Source organism: Euwallacea fornicatus, chromosome 13 (genome assembly GCF_040115645.1).
Source record: "Euwallacea fornicatus isolate EFF26 chromosome 13, ASM4011564v1, whole genome shotgun sequence".
In the NCBI taxonomy this organism is placed as follows: Eukaryota; Metazoa; Arthropoda; class Insecta; order Coleoptera; family Curculionidae; genus Euwallacea; species Euwallacea fornicatus.
The window spans coordinates 1,670,950-1,691,425 of NC_089553.1; the positions used below are offsets into that span (position 1 = coordinate 1,670,950).

General features: G+C 36.7%; 2 protein-coding genes across 2 annotated transcripts; both read right to left on the reverse strand.

Moving 5' to 3' along the window:
• Positions 1-1,336: 1,336 nt before the first annotated feature.
• Positions 1,337-17,997, reverse strand: mei-P26 (meiotic P26). The gene is made up of 17 exons (XM_066289515.1): positions 17,725-17,997; positions 17,252-17,531; positions 16,514-16,658; positions 16,020-16,247; positions 15,623-15,964; positions 15,293-15,559; positions 15,000-15,233; positions 14,580-14,802; positions 14,161-14,322; positions 13,880-14,085; positions 13,440-13,633; positions 13,222-13,385; positions 12,933-13,165; positions 3,466-12,876; positions 3,183-3,399; positions 2,837-2,895; positions 1,337-2,789 (listed from the first exon to the last, which is right to left on the reverse strand). The coding sequence occupies exons 2-14, from the start codon at positions 17,413-17,415 to the stop codon at positions 12,772-12,774; spliced, it is 2,667 nt and encodes an 888-aa protein (XP_066145612.1). The 5' UTR covers positions 17,416-17,531; positions 17,725-17,997; the 3' UTR covers positions 1,337-2,789; positions 2,837-2,895; positions 3,183-3,399; positions 3,466-12,771.
• Positions 17,998-18,905: 908 nt separating this feature from the next.
• On the reverse strand, positions 18,906-20,386 carry LOC136343105 (protein Spindly-like). Its single transcript, XM_066289524.1, has one exon. It carries the CDS (start codon positions 20,163-20,165, stop codon positions 19,044-19,046), a length of 1,122 nt encoding a protein of 373 aa, XP_066145621.1. The 5' UTR covers positions 20,166-20,386; the 3' UTR covers positions 18,906-19,043.
• Positions 20,387-20,476: the final 90 nt, after the last annotated feature.

The following is a 20,476-nucleotide window of genomic DNA, read 5'->3' on the forward strand; positions in this document are numbered from 1 at the left end:
TTATCTAACATGCTGATCTGCTTTTACCTTCACAAGATGTTTTCCTCAAGTTCTTTAATTGAGTAGTCTTTCATTTTTCTCGCCTTAGTTACTTCTCGAAATGTCTTTCGTATTTCTTCTGAGTGCTTGGGAAGGCTTGACGCTTTAGCGAATATGATATATCTACTAATATATCTGTAAATCTGTAATAATTTCTATTCCTTGTCATCCTCTTCTTGGAACGTTTTTGGAATAATGGTGCATTCTTTCTTTCACTATGAAGATTCATCTGTGATATCGTTCTGAGACCATTTAATGCTTTCTGGGCGTAAACTAGAATGGTTCGATTTGTAATTGGTTTGAAAAGACTCTTTGAGGCATATTTTTGAAGACGGCAGTCAAAAAATATATATATATATATAAATATTTACTGTAAGAACTTACATTAATGCGCGCCTGTGTCTAACTGCACGTAAATTATTTGTGTAATTGCATTAAAGATGATATAGAGAAATAATATTTTATAGCACTCCCCTAATGAATAACTCGTTCTATCAATACACTTTACCTAATTTTATTTTAAGACTAATCAAAACTAAACGAGACCTCTATAAACTGTAAACGGCAACGCAAAACATTGAATTAACAAGAAAATTAAACAGCATGAACAGAAAGGTAAAATGGGTCGAATCCTCCCGGGAAATCGAACAGGACCACGGAACAGACTTACTGGCAGATAATCAAAAAACTCTCACAATACAAAAAACCAACACTATAAATACCATTAACGAATACGAAATAGAACAATACACAGATCACCACAAAACTGACGTGTTTGCCAGAGATTTTCAGAGAGTTTTCACAACTTTTAACAATCCTAACTTTGACGATCAAAACTTGTCCTTGATAAACGACCGGTATGAGAATTCTTTTAACAACGCAAAAAACCTCACACCAAATTATTACTGATACGGAATTCAATGAAGCACTCGCTCACATGAAATAGAGCGTCGGGAAAAGACAATATAAAAAAAAGCAGCGTGTTAAAGAACTTAACTCCACAAATTCATATTAAAAGCATTAAACAATTATATTGCAACCAAAACCATACTAAAGGTATGGAAAATAGGCATAATAATACCCATTCTAAAAAACGGATTGGACAATATATAAACACAAAACTTTCAACCCGTTACACCTACTCCCGGTGCTGAGCAAAGTTTTTTAACATATTTTAAAAAATAGACTTAAAAAACTGTTTGGCAATATATACCAATGTACCAATTTGGATTTAAATCAAAACACTCGACCATACACCCACTCTTCATCTTAACTAACAACATACAAACAACCCACCTGAACGGCAAAAAATCAGTATGTTTATTCATGGACACCAATAAAGCGTTTGACAGTGTCTGGGACAAAGCAATCCTATACAAACTACACAAATTTAAAACACCAACATATTTACTTTACACAATCAAAAACCTACTCGAAAACAGACTATTAGAAGTACGTATAAACAACGCCCTGTCCTTTCCTTTTCCAACCAAACAAGGTCTCCCACAAGGTTCGACACTCTTACCCTTTCTCTACAATATATACTGTCATGATCTATACAACCACAATCGGCAAGATAAAAATCACATCGACGAAATAGCCTACATATTATAATACGCCGACGATACTGCACTCAATGTACACGGCAGAATAACCGTGAAAGCTGTTGAAAAACTCCAATGACTGAATATATGGATATGGATAATACAATGATTTGGTTCTAGAAATGGCGACTAATACCAAAAGTCACCAAAAACCAACTATTACTGCAAAATCGTTGTATTAAAAATAACTCTCCTACAATAATAGCTAACGGCTACAGGACTGAACCGAATCGTATATAAAATACTTAGAAGTAACAATAGACAAAAAACTGAAATTTACTAAACACGTATAAAATTGAAGAACGGAAATTCTTAAAAGAACGAAACACTTCAGAGCCCTTACGTACAAAAACAGTACTACCTATATACAAATCCATTTGCAGACTATTGATGAACTACGGACACGTGCTCAGAGCAAATGCTGCGGCAAGACGAAAAACACTTACAGACTACAGAACAAATCGCACTCAGCCTAATTACAAAGATGAGACATCCTAAAGACTTTTTACACAACCCGCCCAACGAATTCTTCTACGAACGGACACAAATGACGAAGATAACGGAGAGGCTTCGACTATTACAACAAAATGGCAAAAAAATCCCCACAACTGGACCGTACTAAACACATTTTGCCTAACAAGAACTACTAGACAATCCTGTTACCTTTTACCATCTACCAAGCTGTTAGAGAACTTAAGGCAATATTGTATCGTCATTATTACTTTCGTTTCTTGTTCGTTATTTTGATAAGTGTAGGTCTCTTTAGATTAAAAAAAAAGTAAATCTGGCACTTAAAAAGTTAAAAAAAGGCAAAAACTACGTCTATTGTTAAAATACAGTGTCATACCAACGAACTTTGACTTATTCAAACAATTTAAAATTACTTATCGTTAACAACACTGGCAGCTAGGGTCTGCGAAATGGACAACAAAATCCATGGTACACTCGGTCACCGGTGACCGAAGGTGCGCGTCTACTTCCCTGGATAAATCAGATCCCATATTCGAACTGTACGCCGCTGTAGGTGGATTATCCACAGGGATTTTCCAATGTCCCCCGGTAAACTGCTTGAGGAATAGTCCGCACATGTGCATTACCCCAGCTCGCCTCACCTTCCCTCAATACGCTGGAGGCACTCGGGGACACCTACAAACGCAGAATCCACAAACAACGAAGAAAATAATGTTTCTTACCGTTAAAACAACGCTGTTCTCTTCCTCTGGGTCCGTTATCACTCGCTGGAGATTCAGGTCTAAAAAATTTAATGAAAATTGAGTACTCCGATTTCAGCGAGATTGAGTTTTGCAGCAGGCCTACGACAGAGCACTGATATGTCGCGGTCGAAACCGGAATCGGACAACTTCGATTTATGGGCCTGAAAAATATCATAGCTAATAATAGCTATGATAGTAATAATATATATGAACATAAAAAATATCATGAAAATGTTCGATTTAAAAATTGAAATTGTCCGATCCGGGTTTCGAATGCGACAATATCAACGAGGTGTCGTAGGTCTATTGCGGAACCGAATCTCACCTCCAAAAATTCAATTCGCAAGGAGTGCAACTGCACAGACCTCTGAAATTTATCTTTGACCGAGTTGTGTGACGAAGAAGGTGTTTTTAGCTGTCTTTGAAATTTAATTAGAGAGAGCGCTCAACCGCTTGCTGAAAACTGAGGACCGCAGGAATGAAGTGCAACGCTTATTTAATTATTATTGAAACTTTATCCCTGGCAAGTCTTGCACGAACCACTATAAGTTGAGGACGTTTAACGGAGGAGTAGCAAATAAAATTACAAAACGGAATAAGATATTTACCTCTTCGATCCGCAATGTGAATCTTGACAAAATGGCGTCTATCGATTCTTAAAAGCGAATGCGTTTTGAGCGCGAACGTTGCCGCGCAATTAAAAAATTTCCTCCGTCGCTCACGGTCGCAATCAAAATTCGTTTGTGATCAAAATATTTCCGCCCGGATATTTCGCCAAGCTCGTGCGGCCGCCGTAAGGTGACAGTCGCTGTTGCGCCCCATGCGAGGTGTGCCCCAATACGTGCCGAGTGTTCTCGCGTTCCCGTTCCGAAATGAAAGAGTTGAAATTGAATAATTAATTATATTTATAAACCGATATAACATACAAATGAAAACAACCTCTAATACAATAATTACATATCAATGAAATAAAAAACACGTCGAAAAATATGAGCGTAATGCTCTTGCCACCCTGAATAACCACTGATGTAAAAAAAATAAGGCAATAGGAATAAAATATTAACTGAATAATCCCGTGTAACAAATGTCGTAGCGACGCCGGTCCCTCCGGAAGCGCGGGCTAAAGGGCGCATCCAGGCGAAAGTAGACATAATACGTAATACAATAGTATTGAAGATAATGTATACCAATACAAGTTATAGTCATTTAAATACTGAAGCGACAATCCGAATGGATTTATGTAAATTTCGAGGTTAAGCAGAGAAACAAGAGTGCGTAGCATATTATTATAAATATAAACATCTCGAAAGGTACACAGACGGGCCGATTACGGCCGCGTACGGATTGTAACAGTATTGATAAAAACTTGTGTTCCTGGCAGAACAACAAATCTTCCTCATCTCTCCCGTTCTGCAGGAACCAAATACACATCGAAAAACGCTTTCCTATCAAAAAACGCCTTAAACCGACCACTTCTTGATAGAGGCGGGTCTACAGCTCACCTGGTAAGACGGCATCTACAACACAGAAAACCTTTCGTTACTACACGCTACAGATCGAAATGCCCCCGACTCTAGCAAAACGTGTAAATACACACTCGTAAATATCTAGGAATATATTAATAGTAAGTTCAATATATTATGGCTTGCAGCATGATTATTACTATGCTTTTATTTATTATTAGTAATAGTTAACTTATCACTAAAAATCTTTGGAAAGAGTTAACAATATTAGTCAAAAATGTATACATATTCTTAATTCGTTTAATATGACAGGACTAAGACACAGTTATTATTTTCGTTTATTACTAAGATAAAAAGTGCCTGTTTCAAACTATGTAACACACATCTTACTTTCCATTGGCATTCGGAAAAGTAACGGGCAACGCCACCACTTCGGGAACTCGCATGGAAGAGAAACACCAGGTCTTGGTCATAGGAAAAACACCTAACAGAGCCCGACACTTTTCCGTGTATTGCGACGCACCAGAAAGGCACTAGTGCAAATCGGCGACCTCGCATACACAACTTTAAGCCTGCAGAGCGCAAATCCGAAGGTGTACCTGCTGGTTTTAGTCCAGTCCAAAAGACATAAGTGAAATGTAATAGAGAGCAACTTGTGACGCAAAAACGACGGATTTGGGCCCTCCGCTTCCGGTCACGTGCGAAACCGGAGAAATTGGTGTATGCGAGACGTCGAATAAAAAATATACTGTAACTGACCAATTTACTGTTATAGAGGGCGTTTCCTAAATATATGGCGCAAATTTAAGGGGATACTCCTCGAGTCGAAACGAGTAAAAAACGTCCTGTGCGAACTACCGGGTGCTGCAATTCAGAAAAAAACTAATTCTTCACTGTTCTTCCCAAAAACGCTTAGGCCGATTAACTGAAATTTTCTCAGTTTAACACCGATATGCCAGTGACACCAGGGGCGAGCCCGTGGGGGCGGTCAGTCGAAATTGCACACAAAAATAGCGCCGCCCGGTGCATTTTTCATAATTACGTCGAATGGAGCAACTAAAAATTGAACTCCTCTAGTCCTCGATATTTCTCGCATTTCGCTTTATTTTCAAGCTTAAAATTAACTCTTGCATATCTCCGAAGCAATTAAATAAACGAAATTAAACGAATAGAAACTTTTACACTTCAGAAAATGGTTCAAGATGACTGCCGCCAACCCATGGGTGCGCCAAGCGACTGCTAAACCTTTTCGAACATTTCAAACTCGCTTTTACAACACCCCGTATTTCAGACGTAGGTTTATAAGAACTTTTTAAAAGAGCATCCGCCTCAAACTCAAAGACCAAATTTGCGCTCCATGTTTAGGCAAAAACCTCTATAAAATGTATAAGTATTATTTATAATACGATGAGTAAAAGGGATTAAACATGATATGTTATTCACGCACACTTTTACAACCATTTGTACTTTACCTACTGCGTAAATATTATTTAGGATCGAAGCCACGATTGAAATACAGGAAATATTATTTTTGAAGGTGTAAATATGGGAAACTTTGCCTTATTTGAGGTAAAAATTGGCAACACTTTATGACGAAAACAGTCTGAAAGCGGACTGTTCTTGTCAATATATATACTGATCTTTACACCGAAAGAGAAAGAGTGATATATTATGACCTCCTCTTGGTGTAGTCACATATCCATTAAGCTAAGGCTACAGAGATCACGGCACCTATGCGAATATATGCGTTCGAAAACTGAAATAAAATCGAATAAAAAATATATCATAACCGCGTCGAAACGTCGGGTTACTTAAATATTTATAAATTTGTGGGCATAATTAATTTCGCATTATCGAGTAGGTATTATAGATTATTGCTCTGACATCCATATAATTGGGGTTAGAAACCAGGCGGGCCGTCGAGAACCATTTAGGGCGGTTTTCGACATATCTGCCTTTAAAAATACACCTCTATAATAATGTATACAATACTAAAAATATAAGAATTCTTCGTGTAAATAAAACAAAAAAAAATGTCTTTAATGAGGGATAGACAGTAGTTTGATTAGGTATCTGAGTACCCTTGATGAGTTACTATTAAAACAATTTTTTAAATATTAAAAGGACATTTAAAACTCCTTAGACGTACACTCGATGACCCGAAAATTGCAACACCAGAAAGGGATGAATTTTTTTACCAAACTTGGCAGGCACTTCTAGCCACTCATAAGTAACTATTAGTCAGCAATGTAAATAAACGGAAAAAATTGCGAAATAAAATACCTTTACGCAGTAGTATCGAAATCCCTTATATATGCTTCACCTGCACTAGTCTCTTCCGATATCTCTTTAAACGATAATAATCGTTCCGTTTATCAATTGACCTCGAGTCTACCACCAGTGTCACCGGTTCGTTCCTGTACCTACGAAAAGATCATGAACAAATAGGAACTAATTCAGGTCATCTCATTCATCAATGACGAACCTAAGTTATACTGCAATGGAGAAGCATAAAATCATTTATTAGTGAGTAAACATTCGAAACTAATTTAATCCATCGCTCTAAGTCACCGTAAAACTTATATCAGTGAAAATCCTGAAATAGTGAAAGACCTGGCAACGGGATCTGGGCTGACTCCGCCCACTTCGAACTCTAGCCTTCAAAACGGTGCGTTGATCTTTGTCGCAGGCATGTTAAAACTTATGCGGTCCTTCTCGCACTTGCACAATTTCTATGTGCCGATTTGAACTGGTGGTACCTGTATATCGCAAGGCAAGATGTTCGTTGAAAGTTCTTTATCCGAGTTTAAGGCACCACCCATTTTAGGATACACCGTAGTGAATTGGGAGATTATTGAGCTTTCCGGAGTCGCCCTCAACTCCACAGCTTGGTTCTCTCTCCTGAATGCGTCAACGAACCAGGAGAATGAGCGCTCGTGGTCAGAGTTATGACGGAAAATATCTGATATGAAATCTTCTATGCCTCCTTGAAAGTATTTCACTGCGCTTCGCACAGAATATTTCTTAAGTAATTGACAAATGCAACATCCGTGGGGTTACTACAATCTAGAAACTTCGATTTTTCATGTTACAAGTATGAAAATGGTCTCTTCTCTTTTATATGCGGTCAATCAATTACACCCTATTTTGATTACACGTGTATTGGCTCTGGTAATACCCGAGAGTTGAGGACTCGAGTTGTTGTGGCCAGTTCGTGATCTGCTCCCCATAGGAGAAGCTATTGAACATCAGTAAAATACAAAGTGTTTACTTTTCATTGAACAGCGTGAAAACAAGCGGATGCCTAAGACGTCTTCGAGTGTCAAGATAGTTTGTCGATTATTATTGAGGCAAGATCGATCGATTGGGCCTTCAATTGTTGCTTTTCTTTTGCGTAGATTGTCCTCCTTCTTGGCGTCTCAGGTTATAGCTTCTACTCTCATATAAATTATAGCATACTGTTCTGGGGTTGGGGCCAACCCGAGGTCAAGTTATAGAGTCATGTCGTCTGCACTTTGGGATTCTAGGTGCTCACTGCTCCTGGATTGTTCGTATTCAGGTGCCTTTACTACTTCAATGAGCTGATGAATGATCTAACTAAACGGAACAGTGTTCACGATTACAATACTCATTATGAATGTTCTACAAGATTGAGGCAGATTAAAAACTGAGCCGTCATTGGCAGCAATTTAAGATAGATGTCGAAAGAATTCAACATTAGGGGTTGAAGTAGACTTACAATATAAAATAATGAACAGCTGAACGATAACATTAGATTCTCTTTGAAGATACTTCCAACAGCAGTTAAACTAAATTTGTAAACTCGACGTTGAATTGCTTGCTCCGAACACGGGCGTAGCATTCGTAGCACGATAGCCCGATTCATATTCTTTAAGTTCAACTTAGAGAGTGCTCAGTCTTTCAACGTGAAAAATTATCTTGTATTTTTAATATATTTTTAAATTGTTAGAACTGTGAAATTTAATGCGAAATTATCTAAATGCTGAAAAGGTGTAAACTAATCTTTGGACAATGACCAATCTCTATTTTTCCCCTAACCGCCCCATTCTTCCCATCTCTCGTCAATTGAATATGTGTTAAAAAGAAAATCTAATAGTTTGTGAAATCCTTTACAGACATTGGAAGCTCTTCAGTATGAACTACTGGTTGCTTGGAATACAACTCCTTGAGACACCAATTATTTTTTGAAATCAATGCTATAAAGAAAGAATATTAGACTATGAGCTTCAACACATTAGTAATTGAAAATTAAAAACATGATTGTCTTTCGGTCTTTTTCTCTAAAATTTCATTCACTCATTACTTTAGAATATCTAAAAGTGTTTGCCGAGCTTGGTAAAGAAATCTCCGTGTTGGTATTGCAATTTCAATGTCACTCCACTCTTCAGTTGTGCCTAAAGGCCCAGCAAGAACAACGTACAACACTGAGATATTTTTAAATACGACGTAGTGAAGGTAAAAAATATTAAAATTGACTTGTCACAACTACTCAGCAACGAAACGCTATTGCGAATATTTTGGCCTGAGTGACGTAAAACGGGCTCACAACCATTTTTCTTTATATTATAAGTGAACGAGGAGTGGTCTGGATGATTAAAACGCCAAAAGGGCTTCTACAGTACACGAATATATAGGTAAATATTATTAAGTAACAATGCAATATTATAATATGTACTTCATTTTGTATTTTTTTATATATATATATATATATATATGTATATATATATTTTTTTTGGTTTAGAGCCGGTCAAGATTCAAGAGCTCGTCTTAAACATTGACCTCGATTAGACACTTTACTATATGGTTACAATCGCAAAAACTAAAAATATAAACTCTCAAACTTGTATAGATAGGAAAAAACGACTAAAACGAGAACAGAAAAATCAACGGATGACCGCGATCGCTCTCAAAAACGCAAAAGCGACCGCTATGGAATGATCGTAAAAAATGGCTCGCTCCGAATACTGACTTGAAAATACTTATTGCTAATCGAGTATGTAAACTAAAACACCGAATACGACAAAGAAAGCGAAATACACCTTTGTAAATGTAAAGTCATGTATAATATAATATGGCAAAAATTACTGGTATACGAGTATCTAAAAAATGTTTGGTGATTGTAAAAATTATCCAAAATTCTATCACATTGATAATATATCATAGTAATAATTACATTAAAATAATAAATAAAATTAATATTTTCTGTATAATAAATTTCTCCTGTGCAACGCTCGAAGATGGAAATCAGTTGCGCGAAGCAAAAACTTGCACAGGAGACCGAGGGGCGCTACACCGTCTTAATGTAACTGAGCAAATGCTATGCGACCTCACGCAATAAAACGCATAATAAAAAACGAAAATGATTTTTGGTAAACAACTAAAAAAACTTCCCATAATTGTAAATATATAAAACTATAATATGTCAAAAATTGAGATTATTGACATCACATCTTACGAATTTACCTCTGAAGAACAATGTCCTCGAGGGAGTGGGCTTGCGCAATGCTAAGCAATACAACAAACATAATATTATTTACAAATAATTAAATAAAAATAAAACTCTCCTATACTTCTATTTACAACATGCTTGTGAACACTTTGGATTTATAATTATTACACTTCTCAGTTTTGTTCAAAACATACTAGCAGGGTACAGTTCTGTTTAACGAAATTGAGCGATATACAGGGACGAAAGAAAATTGATTTCAAATAGTCACACTGCACCCGCCATCATCTCATTTGGCGTAAATATCGGAAAGGACATAAGAGTTTATTCAGTGATCGCCATAGAGAACAATCACAAAAAGAAAAAACGTGGACGATACTTCGACGTATTAATAACAAGGTAGCAGGGACCCTATTCTACACCGAAGATAAAATTTACAGTTACGTAGCGTGACTTAAGCCCCTAGCGAAGAGATAGAAATAGAATGGGCTGTATGTAGTGCAGCATTTTAGGTAAGATTTGAAGTACTTTTTCTTTCATCTCCGAATGTCGTAAATTTCTGTCTGGCAGGACTATTCTCGGAAGTATCCAATGACGAAATAAGGCAAAACTGCTTCTCTAATTGGGATCAAACATCTTTAAAGGTAAATTATTTGATCCATTAAACATAAAATCCCTCGAGAGGACTAACAAAACAATCGCTGAAATCTCCAATTTCCTTTTTGTACCAATACCTAAAACGGTATAAAATCATCGCAGTCGAAGATTACTACACAGCAAGCGCGCTCCTTCGAGGCCCTTTTAAATAGCGGTGTATAAGATACGATTATTTTTAATACATAAACGATCTGATTTAATTCGAGTTTAGTTTTTTTTTTTTTTTCTTTATATTTATATACATATAATCTTAAAAACCGTTCAAGCTGCGCGATAAAAACGCGCGGCGCTTTAGCGGCCCGAAAAATAACAAGAGACTAAGGTCACAACTAACCTGAAATACTATTATCACAGGCATTTAAGACCGTTACAGGCGATGACAATACGATGCGGCCCATGGAAATAAAAAAAAATCTGGAAAAGGCCTGAAAAAAGAACATCTTCATTTACAGTTTTGATGGTTCAATTAAAGTTTTCAAACACACTTTTCTATTGAAAAGAGCCACATCATCTACAAGGTGTTCCTAAATAGTTTGTACAAAACCCTATCAAGGCGTGTAATAGTTATGTTAAAGCAAAATTATATGGTCTGTTCAAGTTTTATAATGACAAGGTATGGATATTATGGTACGTAAATTTCGACAAGAGGCATGTACGGACATTTGATGGTGATAAATCGAAACCGGCTTACGTTTTTGTTGTACATCGTAGAGGGTTGGAAAACCGCCATTGGCGTGGTGTGTAGCCTTCTTCAAAAGAGCACATTTTTTTTTTAATTTTCATTTCCATTCCACAACATGTCCTCCACAAAATTCCTCTCTATGGCCCTTCCTTGTTGAGATATTTAAGAGAACGAAAATATTCAGTTATCGTGTTTGTTCATCGGTTCTTTCTTCGACGTTATTTGAATTAAATTATTAATTATTTCTCGTAGAAAATTTGATCATTTGATTTAAAACTTTTACAAATGTGAATCTTTTACGTACGTTTAACTAAAAGTGTCATATTTCATAATGTTCTTCCTTCGTCATATCGTCATTACTTTTATTTTAAACTACCTCGAGAATGATTGACAGTCAGAGTCAATAAAGAAAAAGTCGCTACTTTAATCAATTCAACGACGCCAACGATGTTTTTCATGTTCCGCCCTACAAAAAAAGTGACATAAAATATCGCAAAGTATGCGTGTAGACGTGTTTAACCCATTAACGTTAGGCCTGTTCCGAGTTGATTTCAAGTCTGTGCCATGCAAATACAATAGTGATAAAGTTTCGTACATATCACTTAAGAACACCCTGTACATTAAAAGCGTCTTTCTTAACAACTTCAAATGCCTGTAACGGTTCAGTAATTCCACATCGGACTTTCCAAGATAATTGCCTCGAAAAGTCGGACCGATTGAAACTTTAGCGACGAAAAAAAAGAGGCGTTCCATCATCGTTGAAGATGCGCGTGAAGGGCGCAAAAACGCACAGAGAGATAGAATCACAAAAATTGTTAGGCTGCGACTTTAGGACCTATCCTACCATGGCACTATTATTGCGGCGTCCGGCTAATTTAGAAGCGGGTTCCCCTTTTTGGACCACAAAACGATTTCGTCAAATCCCGAGGCAGATTGCTCGTAACAACAATAAAAATAATAAAAAAATATTTGAACTTTGGTGCTAATTTGAACTTTGTGGACCAAAAATTCGGGCAAAACGCGTCGAAGACCTGAGTTTAGAACGGTAAGAAGTCAAGCAAACGTTTCTCCCGTAGTTCAGAAATAGTGGAAATCTCGAGGGTAAATACGTTTCCTCGACAAATGCACTCAATCACACCTCTTCTCAAGCACGCCGATAATTATAAACGAAAACGAAAATAAAAACATAAAAAAAAACAAAATAAAAATTGGCACTGTAACAGCAACTCGCGCTTCCTAAATAATACCTAAAAATACTAGAAAACTAAAAACAACTGTAGAATAATATAGTTTTAGGAACCGTGGGTATATGCGTTCAGCCAATTAAAAAAAAATAAGCTCGCAATTGCCTCAATGCGCTGCCCGGCTAAAAACCGCATAATAAAAGCTTCAATGATCGGAAAGTAGCAGCAGCCCATCTGGCAGTTTATACCTGGTAGGCAAAAAATAAAAGCTATGTATGCAATAATGAACTTAAAAACTAAATAAAAAAAAGAAGCGTATCCTTAAAAATTAAACTTTGGATAAAAATCAGTTACCTTGAAACGAATAAACAACTTAACTAAGCAGTTTAAATGAAAAAATCAGTTCTTGACTATGTACAAGAGTGCGAGTGAGAGATCAGTGGCCTGGGGGGACGCCGTCCCTAAATAATGTACAGGGTATTCAACACGAGCACATGGTGATTGTTCTTCGCCAAGGTCACCACGTATCCCTCCGACGTGATTTTGAGTCCGCAACAGCGAGATACCTAAACGAACTACACTAATTCTATGTCCTAAAACACCAACTGAAACCTAATCTCACCTTTACGTAGGGGCACTCAAATTCTGATATGAGCGATCCGTCGCGAGCAAAAACCGCAACGTGGAAACGATTGCCGTGCGAGTCCCCAATGAGAATATCTCCGGCATCCGAAATGTCAATACCATTCGGGAAATTGGTGAGATTCTCGCATCCGATGCGTCGCATGAACTGACCCTCCTCGTTGAAGACCACCACGTTATGCCCTTTGAAGTCGCACACATAGAATTCCTTACCTAAACAACCATAAATTACTTCGTGTTTTAACGCATTATGCCGGAATTGGCATTACTATGAATCGCTATGTCGGAAGGTTCTCTCATATAATCGCTGCAATCGAACCAGCGGAGCAAATCGCCATTTTCATGAATGATAAAAACTGTCGGACTGACGCTATCTACGGCTACGATTTCGCCTGCGGCGGTCACCGCTAGTCCTGCCACGATATCAATGTACCTGCGTCAAAAATACATTAATTCATTATAAAGCAAGTTTTATAGTGATAAATACCTTATGGCAATTTTCTTTAAAAAGTGCCCGTTCTTTGTGAAAATCTGCATGCGAGAACGTTCGTTACCACGATCGCAAACCACGTACTTGCCACTATTGCGCATAATTGCCACTTTTCGGGGGTACCACAACTGACCTTCGTCCTTGCCGGGAATGCCGAATTGAAATTTGTAGGAACCGGTTTTCTCAAAAATCTACAAGTATGCAGTCAATGAATAAATGAAACCTGAAAAATCTATCAAATTCAAAATAATATTTGGAGCTTCCTAGACAGTTACATTTGCTGAAAAGGTTTACTTTAATGTGTTGTTTGCTTACATCTTCATGAAAAAAGAAATCTCTTCCCATTTCTGTAATCTCTTACCTGTAGTACTTTTTTTTTCTTGGCTGCTATTCAGAAGGAAAGACCTAGTTTTTAAACATAATCATTATATTCTTACCTGTATTCTATGATTGTTTGTATCAGCAACAATGATATCCTCTTCAACTCCAAGGCAAAATCCATGGGGAGAATTAAACTGTCCCTTGCTCGGCCCCAATTGACCAAATTTACATCTAATCTGCATGGGGCTCACTTTATTAGTGCGATTAGGTACTGGGTTTGGATTTCCTGAGCTTGGCTGCATCATGCCAACCAGGGTTGGATCTTAATTTATATTTATTGGATTTATATTTCCGGTCATCAAATTCTAAAGCAATGTTTGGTCACTTCAACACTCACCTGTGGGTATCATGTCCTCAGGGGTAGACAGCATCGGAGACGTGGATGTGGATACTCTTCCGAAACCGTTAATCATGTTGTTGGCTAGATTGAGGGAAGCGGCTGAGGTGGAACGTACTAGCATGTTCGAGCTGTTGGCTGTTATAGTGGAATTTGAATCAACTGAAAAAAAAAATTATATAAAAACACTAATAAAAATAATAAAATCGAAAAATCGAGTTAGGAGCGAACGTCTTAAATAGGTCGACGTAACCAATTTTTAGAAAATAACGAATCCATACTTCCTTCATGATCATTATTTCAGTTATGATTGATTTAAGAGATCAATATATGACATACTTTTAGCATTGAGGAAATGACATCCAATGATTTTCTTCGCAACTTGCATTTTCTACATTATGTACTAAAAATATACTTACCAGAAGCATTGAGGCCTAATTTAGCAAGAGATGCCAAATTTTTGTATGCCGTGTCGTTAATCAGCAAATCAGCTAAACTGAATGCCGGAGGAGTGGGAGAAGTAGCTGTGCTATTTGCGGTTTCAGCTAATGTAGCCAATTGGGCAATGTTAAACTCGGCAATGCTGGAATATCCCTGCAGGGCTGCAGGGGCGGCAACATGGGCCAAAGGTGGGCTGGCAATCTGAAACAATAATAATAACATTTTAATTAATATCTTACTGTATCAATTAGAATATTGGCTGGTGATGAAACTAAGATGTATAAGACAACAAAAGGCCGTATCTTATTCAAAAAAAGTCGATGTTTTGATATATATTCTCAGCTTTTGTTAAGGCAATTTTATATCTGACCAGGCTAATAGGATAATTATTTTCTGACCTGTGTAAAATTTTGCAGATTATTAGCAATGTCGCCTTCAAAGCTAGATTGCATCGATGCCGGCAGAGAAATAGGACTACCGTTAGCAATAGAGGGGGACTTCGAAAGTGCTCCGTTTATAACCAAAGGAGGCAAATCAGGTACGTGGTTATTGGCGGTAGCTAAAGCAGGCGAAGCCAACGCTGTTGGCCTGTTATTTGTAACCAAGAACGTGCCGAAATTCTCTTTCACTGCCTGCAAAAATTAGTACAAAAAACTAAAATATTGTCGCCTAAAAATCTAGGAATTTTTACCGTCTCAAAAAGAGCGAAGTTGGATTTAAAGACCAATGGTACGGGACTTTTCGCTTTAGGCAAGTTCATGTTCAACGTCATCAACCGAGCGGCCACAATTTCCTTGAGATACATCATCTCCATTACGGTGCCGTTTTCGAGAAGTTTCGACGTATATTTACAAGCATCTTCGAAATTGCTGATTGTTTTTCCCAAGTCGTCGGATTGTTTCATTACCTTCAGGAATCCGTTGCGATAGAGCTGGTTCAATTCTTCAAGCATTTCATCCTAAAATTATTGAGCATCATTAAACCAAGTTCACTTATTTTATTCAGTACTTTGTACTCTTACCTTGCACTTCTCTAGAACAGCCTTGTAACTTTGGTACGTTTCATTAATCAAATCTTTGGCGGCACTCCTCTGATGAGCCAACTCCTGCAAATCGTCCTCAAACCCGCTGGAACATTTTCCCAGTTTCTCCATCTTCTCCTTGCTATTAGCGAGCAATACCTCAATTTCTTGACGCACTCGCACTTCGGAATCCGCCACGCTTTCTGTCGGATGACCATTGTGCTCTTCCTTGGTGCACTGATTGCAGATCAACGTATTACAGGCGGCGCAGTTGTAAATAACGTTCTCGCCCTCGTGTTCCTCGCATTCTAATGGCTTGTGAATGGTGATTTTCAAACCGTCCTGAAACATTTTAATAAAGTAAAGACTCAAAAGCTCCATTTGCCGTCAAAATTACCTTGCGCATATCTTCCAAGGCGACAACAGTGTGAGACTCGAAGCAGCGCATGTAGTGATGCGCAGTATCGCAATTGTTGCAAAGCAAATTGTGACAGGTGTTGCAACGCGATTTGGCTACTTCCTTAGCGGTACACGAAGTACAGGTCGGATTTACCGAATGGGAGACATCAGATACGTTGGTTTTGGTGACATCCAGAGGAAGTGCTGCCACTTTCTTTAGACCCACCTAATGGTATTTTATTACTAATTTTATCTAGAGAATTTAATTAGCTTATTCTAGCATACCACGTAGACATAACAAAATATTACACCACCACATTATACGTCTAATTAATACAATTATTATTATTACTAATGTTTGCAGAATGATTTAAATAATTTTGCAAGTAATGCTATTGTCATTTTAAAATAGTATTATAATGTGTAGTGGAACTTGTTTATAAGATTATACCATGTGGTGCTAGAAATTTGGTATATGGAGTAACAACTTACCTTGGTTTTAAATTTGCAGGTAGGACAAATTATAGAAGCATTAGGGCCTCCAGCATCTCCTCCTTCATCCATGAGTTTCTTTTTCAAGCAATGTTCACAAAATGCATGCAAGCAATACAACATTCGAGGAGTGTTCAATGTTTCCCTAGATAAATTAAGTACAAAAAGTTAAGACATGTTAGTGCATATTAGAAATTTACATTCATTTTTTGCTATAAATTATAAATCAGTACTAATCAAAGGCAGCTGGAAGTAAATTGTTGGGGATCTTAAATGAACTTTTTGATTGGATATTTTATGTAAATTTAATGCTTATATTTTTTTTATAAAAAGAACTAAATTTTTACAATATTTTTTGTTCTACTGCTTTCTAACCCATTTACAATCAAATTCTTGATTTGTCTAATAAGAAAAAAATAAACTGTTGGGGACAAAACTAAGTGAGATAAACATGTATACAGTGCCTTTAAAAACTGTAGTACAATGGCAAAATGGAGAGTTACTTCTGTTGACTTTCCTATTCTTGTTAAAATGTTGCTTTCAACATGTAACTAATCAGCCTATCCTTAGGACTAATCCTTCAACATTCACTTAGAGAGCAACAGCTATCAGTTAACAACTGACAGATGAAAGGTTTTTAAAATAAAGCTGAAGCTTAACCAATAGTTGAAGTAAGGGCAGTTATGTGAAACACATGAACAGGACATCAAAGAACTAGTGTTTTAAATCAAAACTTACCCACAAATTCCACAGTTATCTGGATCACCAAGTAAAGAATCCTCCAATGGCTCTCCGCATAGCTTTTCATTCATCACCAACATTCCATCAGTAATATCATAATCTTCGGTCTTGATAATAAACTGTTCGTCTGGTAAATACTCTTTGCTCACATTCGAATCCATGTTTACATAAAATCGTACCACTGGGTAAAACAGCAGTTATTTTATTAGGCTCTATAGATTTCTTATTGTTGCGTCTCTTTAGAAAGAAGTATTTATTCCTGTAAATCAGGGTTTATCTGAAAGAGATAAATACTACTTTAAGTAAAAAAAAATGAGCATGTAATGTGATTGAAATACAAAATACAAAATTATGAGCAAGCATTAACTTGATTAAACTTCATGCAACATTATCCCTATTTGGACGGTTTTGCCAGCTTTAAGAAAATGGATCCTGACTACAGGTCTAAGAATTGAAGGTCAGAAACGTACCCAATTATTAAAATTAATAAGCATACAATTACCACATTTTATATGCATCAGCACACAAGACTTTATGTATATTTATTGATACCCCAACTGATAAAATTAATCGTTTGGTTCGGTTGCGTAGAGCACTTGGGAGCACACGCTCCACCAACACCACTAAACATGAAATGAAACAAATCAAAACCGTTTCTAAAGCTTCCGTATTAGCGGGACCAATATCCAGAATTATTAGATTTTGATAGAGCAACTAATGAGGATTTAATAAGTGGAATATAAAGCTGCAATGGACGAAAAACTTACCAAAGCCATGTCGAACAAAATGTTTTGCAAATGGCGCATTGGCGCTTGCGCTCCTAGTGGCGGACGACGTTCAAGGGCAAAGCACGAATCAGAAAAGAGTCATTTTCATTGAATGAGTTCGGGCACTCGGAACAATGGCGTTCTCTTTGTCCGAACGTATTGTGTAAATAAGGACGATGTTATAGTTGATTGTGACCTGAATGTTCCGAGAAGGGTTCGCAGGGAATCAAGGGGAATCTTTGGCGGGAGTAGGAAGACGGTTGTTATAAAAAAATAGGAAAAGAGGATCTGCTTTGCTCAACTTTGCTGTGATAGATGGTTTACTCGCCAGGCGGATTTAGACTCCCGACCGATACGGTTATGCAGTGCGAATAGTGGGCCAGAGAGTAGAGAGGCATGTGAGACACACGCGTAGTTGCTTCGAAGGACTAAGCTTTATTCCGTCTATTGATTCGTTTCATAAAATAATTAAACATTAAAAATCAAATAGCAAAAACATGTGAGATGGTAGTTATGGGAACAGCCATTTCTTAAATGCTTCAAATTCGTCGGAAATAATTTCTTTGTTTAACGCAGTCGAAACGTGTTCCTGGTTGAAATTAATAAAGATCAAGATGTATTGAATTCTTGTTTGCCTATGCACAGTAAAAGTAGCGTTCAAAAGGTACTTACCGTACAAAAAACCAGAAAAAAACCTTCTAGCACTTAAGTTGACACAAACAAAAAAAGACTTTTAATCATTCGTTTTTTTCCGTAAATCTCATTGGCGGTCAAAGCCTACTTTGTATTTCAAACTTACATTGGTAGAATTATAGTTTATTAGCGGTAGGCAACCAATATTACTCATGTCGTTTGAATTTTCTTAAAACAAAGAAAAAACGAAATTGAGACTTTATGACTTTATTGGAATTTATTAATAAAAAACAAATTACATGTACATATATTCAAATACTATACTAATGAAATTATCCTTTTGCTTAACATGCAGTCTTTAATAATTATTAAACAGCTATTGTAATGCTTCACTTCGATTCAATTTGATATTTCAGCTTTAATTTCTCTATCTGCAAATTCAGTAGATCACATACTAAGCAAGCAGACTTATCTGCCAGATCACACACATTCTTTGATAGTTTGCATAAGTCTTTTTCAAGCTTCTCAATTTGTTGCTCTTTCAAATCAATAACTCCTTGATAATAGTTATTCTCCAAATTGCTACCCACAGGTAGCTTGGCAATTAATTTAACCTTGGTCTTCAACTGGAGTCCCAGATTTTTAATTTCTTCATCTAGAGAGTGTATTTCTTTTTTGATATCCTCAGTATTGCTTTCACTGGTAGATTGCATCTTAAACTCCATTTCAAGACTTAAGAAGAGATCTGTGCTTTTAGTAAGTAAATGTGACTTAAGTTCCTTATTTTTATGTTGCTGTTGTTGTAAAAAGATGTATTTGTTTTTTATTTTATTTATGGCTTCATGAAGATGCACTCGTCTATCATCCACTTCAGCAAACATAGAGTTGCCTTTGCTGCCAAGAGGCAAAGGCGTATTTAACTCCTCAATCTTATTCTTTGCAACTTGTAGTTCATCTTTAAGGTGTTCAAGCAATTGTAGTTTTCCCACAATTGCCTCATCCTCAGCTAATAAGTTTTCTCCATATGCTCCCAATTCCTTTTCTTTTTCTCGAATTGACATCTTCAGAGATCTTTGAAGTTCTTCAAGACATAATAAGTCTTCTTGTCGTTTCTCAATATTATTTCTTAATTGTTCAATTAAGTCATCATTAGGATCATTATCTTTTAAAGTAATAGTCTTACCTTGTTCTGCTTGCTTTTTCTTCTTAAGAATATTTATTTTTTCTAGAATAGTTTCACATTTCTGTTCATATATCTCAAGTTCTGACCTCAGGCAAGCAATTTCAGACGAATTTTTCAGTTTTTTATTTACAAGTCTTTCCTTTGCTTTAAGGGTTTGTTGATTTGCGTGTGATAGTAAAGTTCCCAAAGCTGCTTTCTTACTTCCAACATCTTCTTCTAAAGAAAGAAGTACAGCTTCTCTGACTTTGAGCTGCTGAGTTTTAGCATACAGTTCTTGTTTTATTATTTCCAGTTCTTGCTTAACTTTTTCAGCCATTGCTTCTACCATAAATAAAGTTACAAATGAATTAACAGCCAAATTATCTAGTAAAATATTTTTGAATTGACCTTATAATTTCCAAAAATGATAAAATAATTAATTGCTGACGTCAGATACGACTGTTTTTAAACCGTTTTAATTCAATATTATGAAACTTCAACATTTCCCTAAAATTGCAGAATAGCGTTATGCTTTAGACGCGGTTTCAACTGGTAAATCAGTATTAAATAAACAAAAAACGACTCAATTTAAAATCCGTTAAACTGACATTGACGTAACTGCCAAAATCAGCTGATATTGATACGTATGGAACGGCGGAC

What these genes read in the sequence shown, in the direction of transcription:
- mei-P26 (XM_066289515.1), bottom strand. Translation starts at nt 17,415, where the DNA reads ATGGATTCGAATGTGAGCAAAGAGTATTTACCAGACGAACAGTTTATT. An exon ending in TGAGGACATGATACCCACAG is followed by an intron (nt 14,086 to 14,160) that starts GTGAGTGTTGAA and finishes ATATAAATTAAG; the next exon opens with ATCCAACCCTGGTTGGCATG. An exon ending in TTGAGTGCCCCTACGTAAAG is followed by an intron (nt 12,877 to 12,932) that starts GTGAGATTAGGT and finishes TAGTTCGTTTAG; the next exon opens with GTATCTCGCTGTTGCGGACT.
- LOC136343105 (XM_066289524.1), bottom strand. Translation starts at nt 20,165, where the DNA reads ATGGTAGAAGCAATGGCTGAAAAAGTTAAGCAAGAACTGGAAATAATA.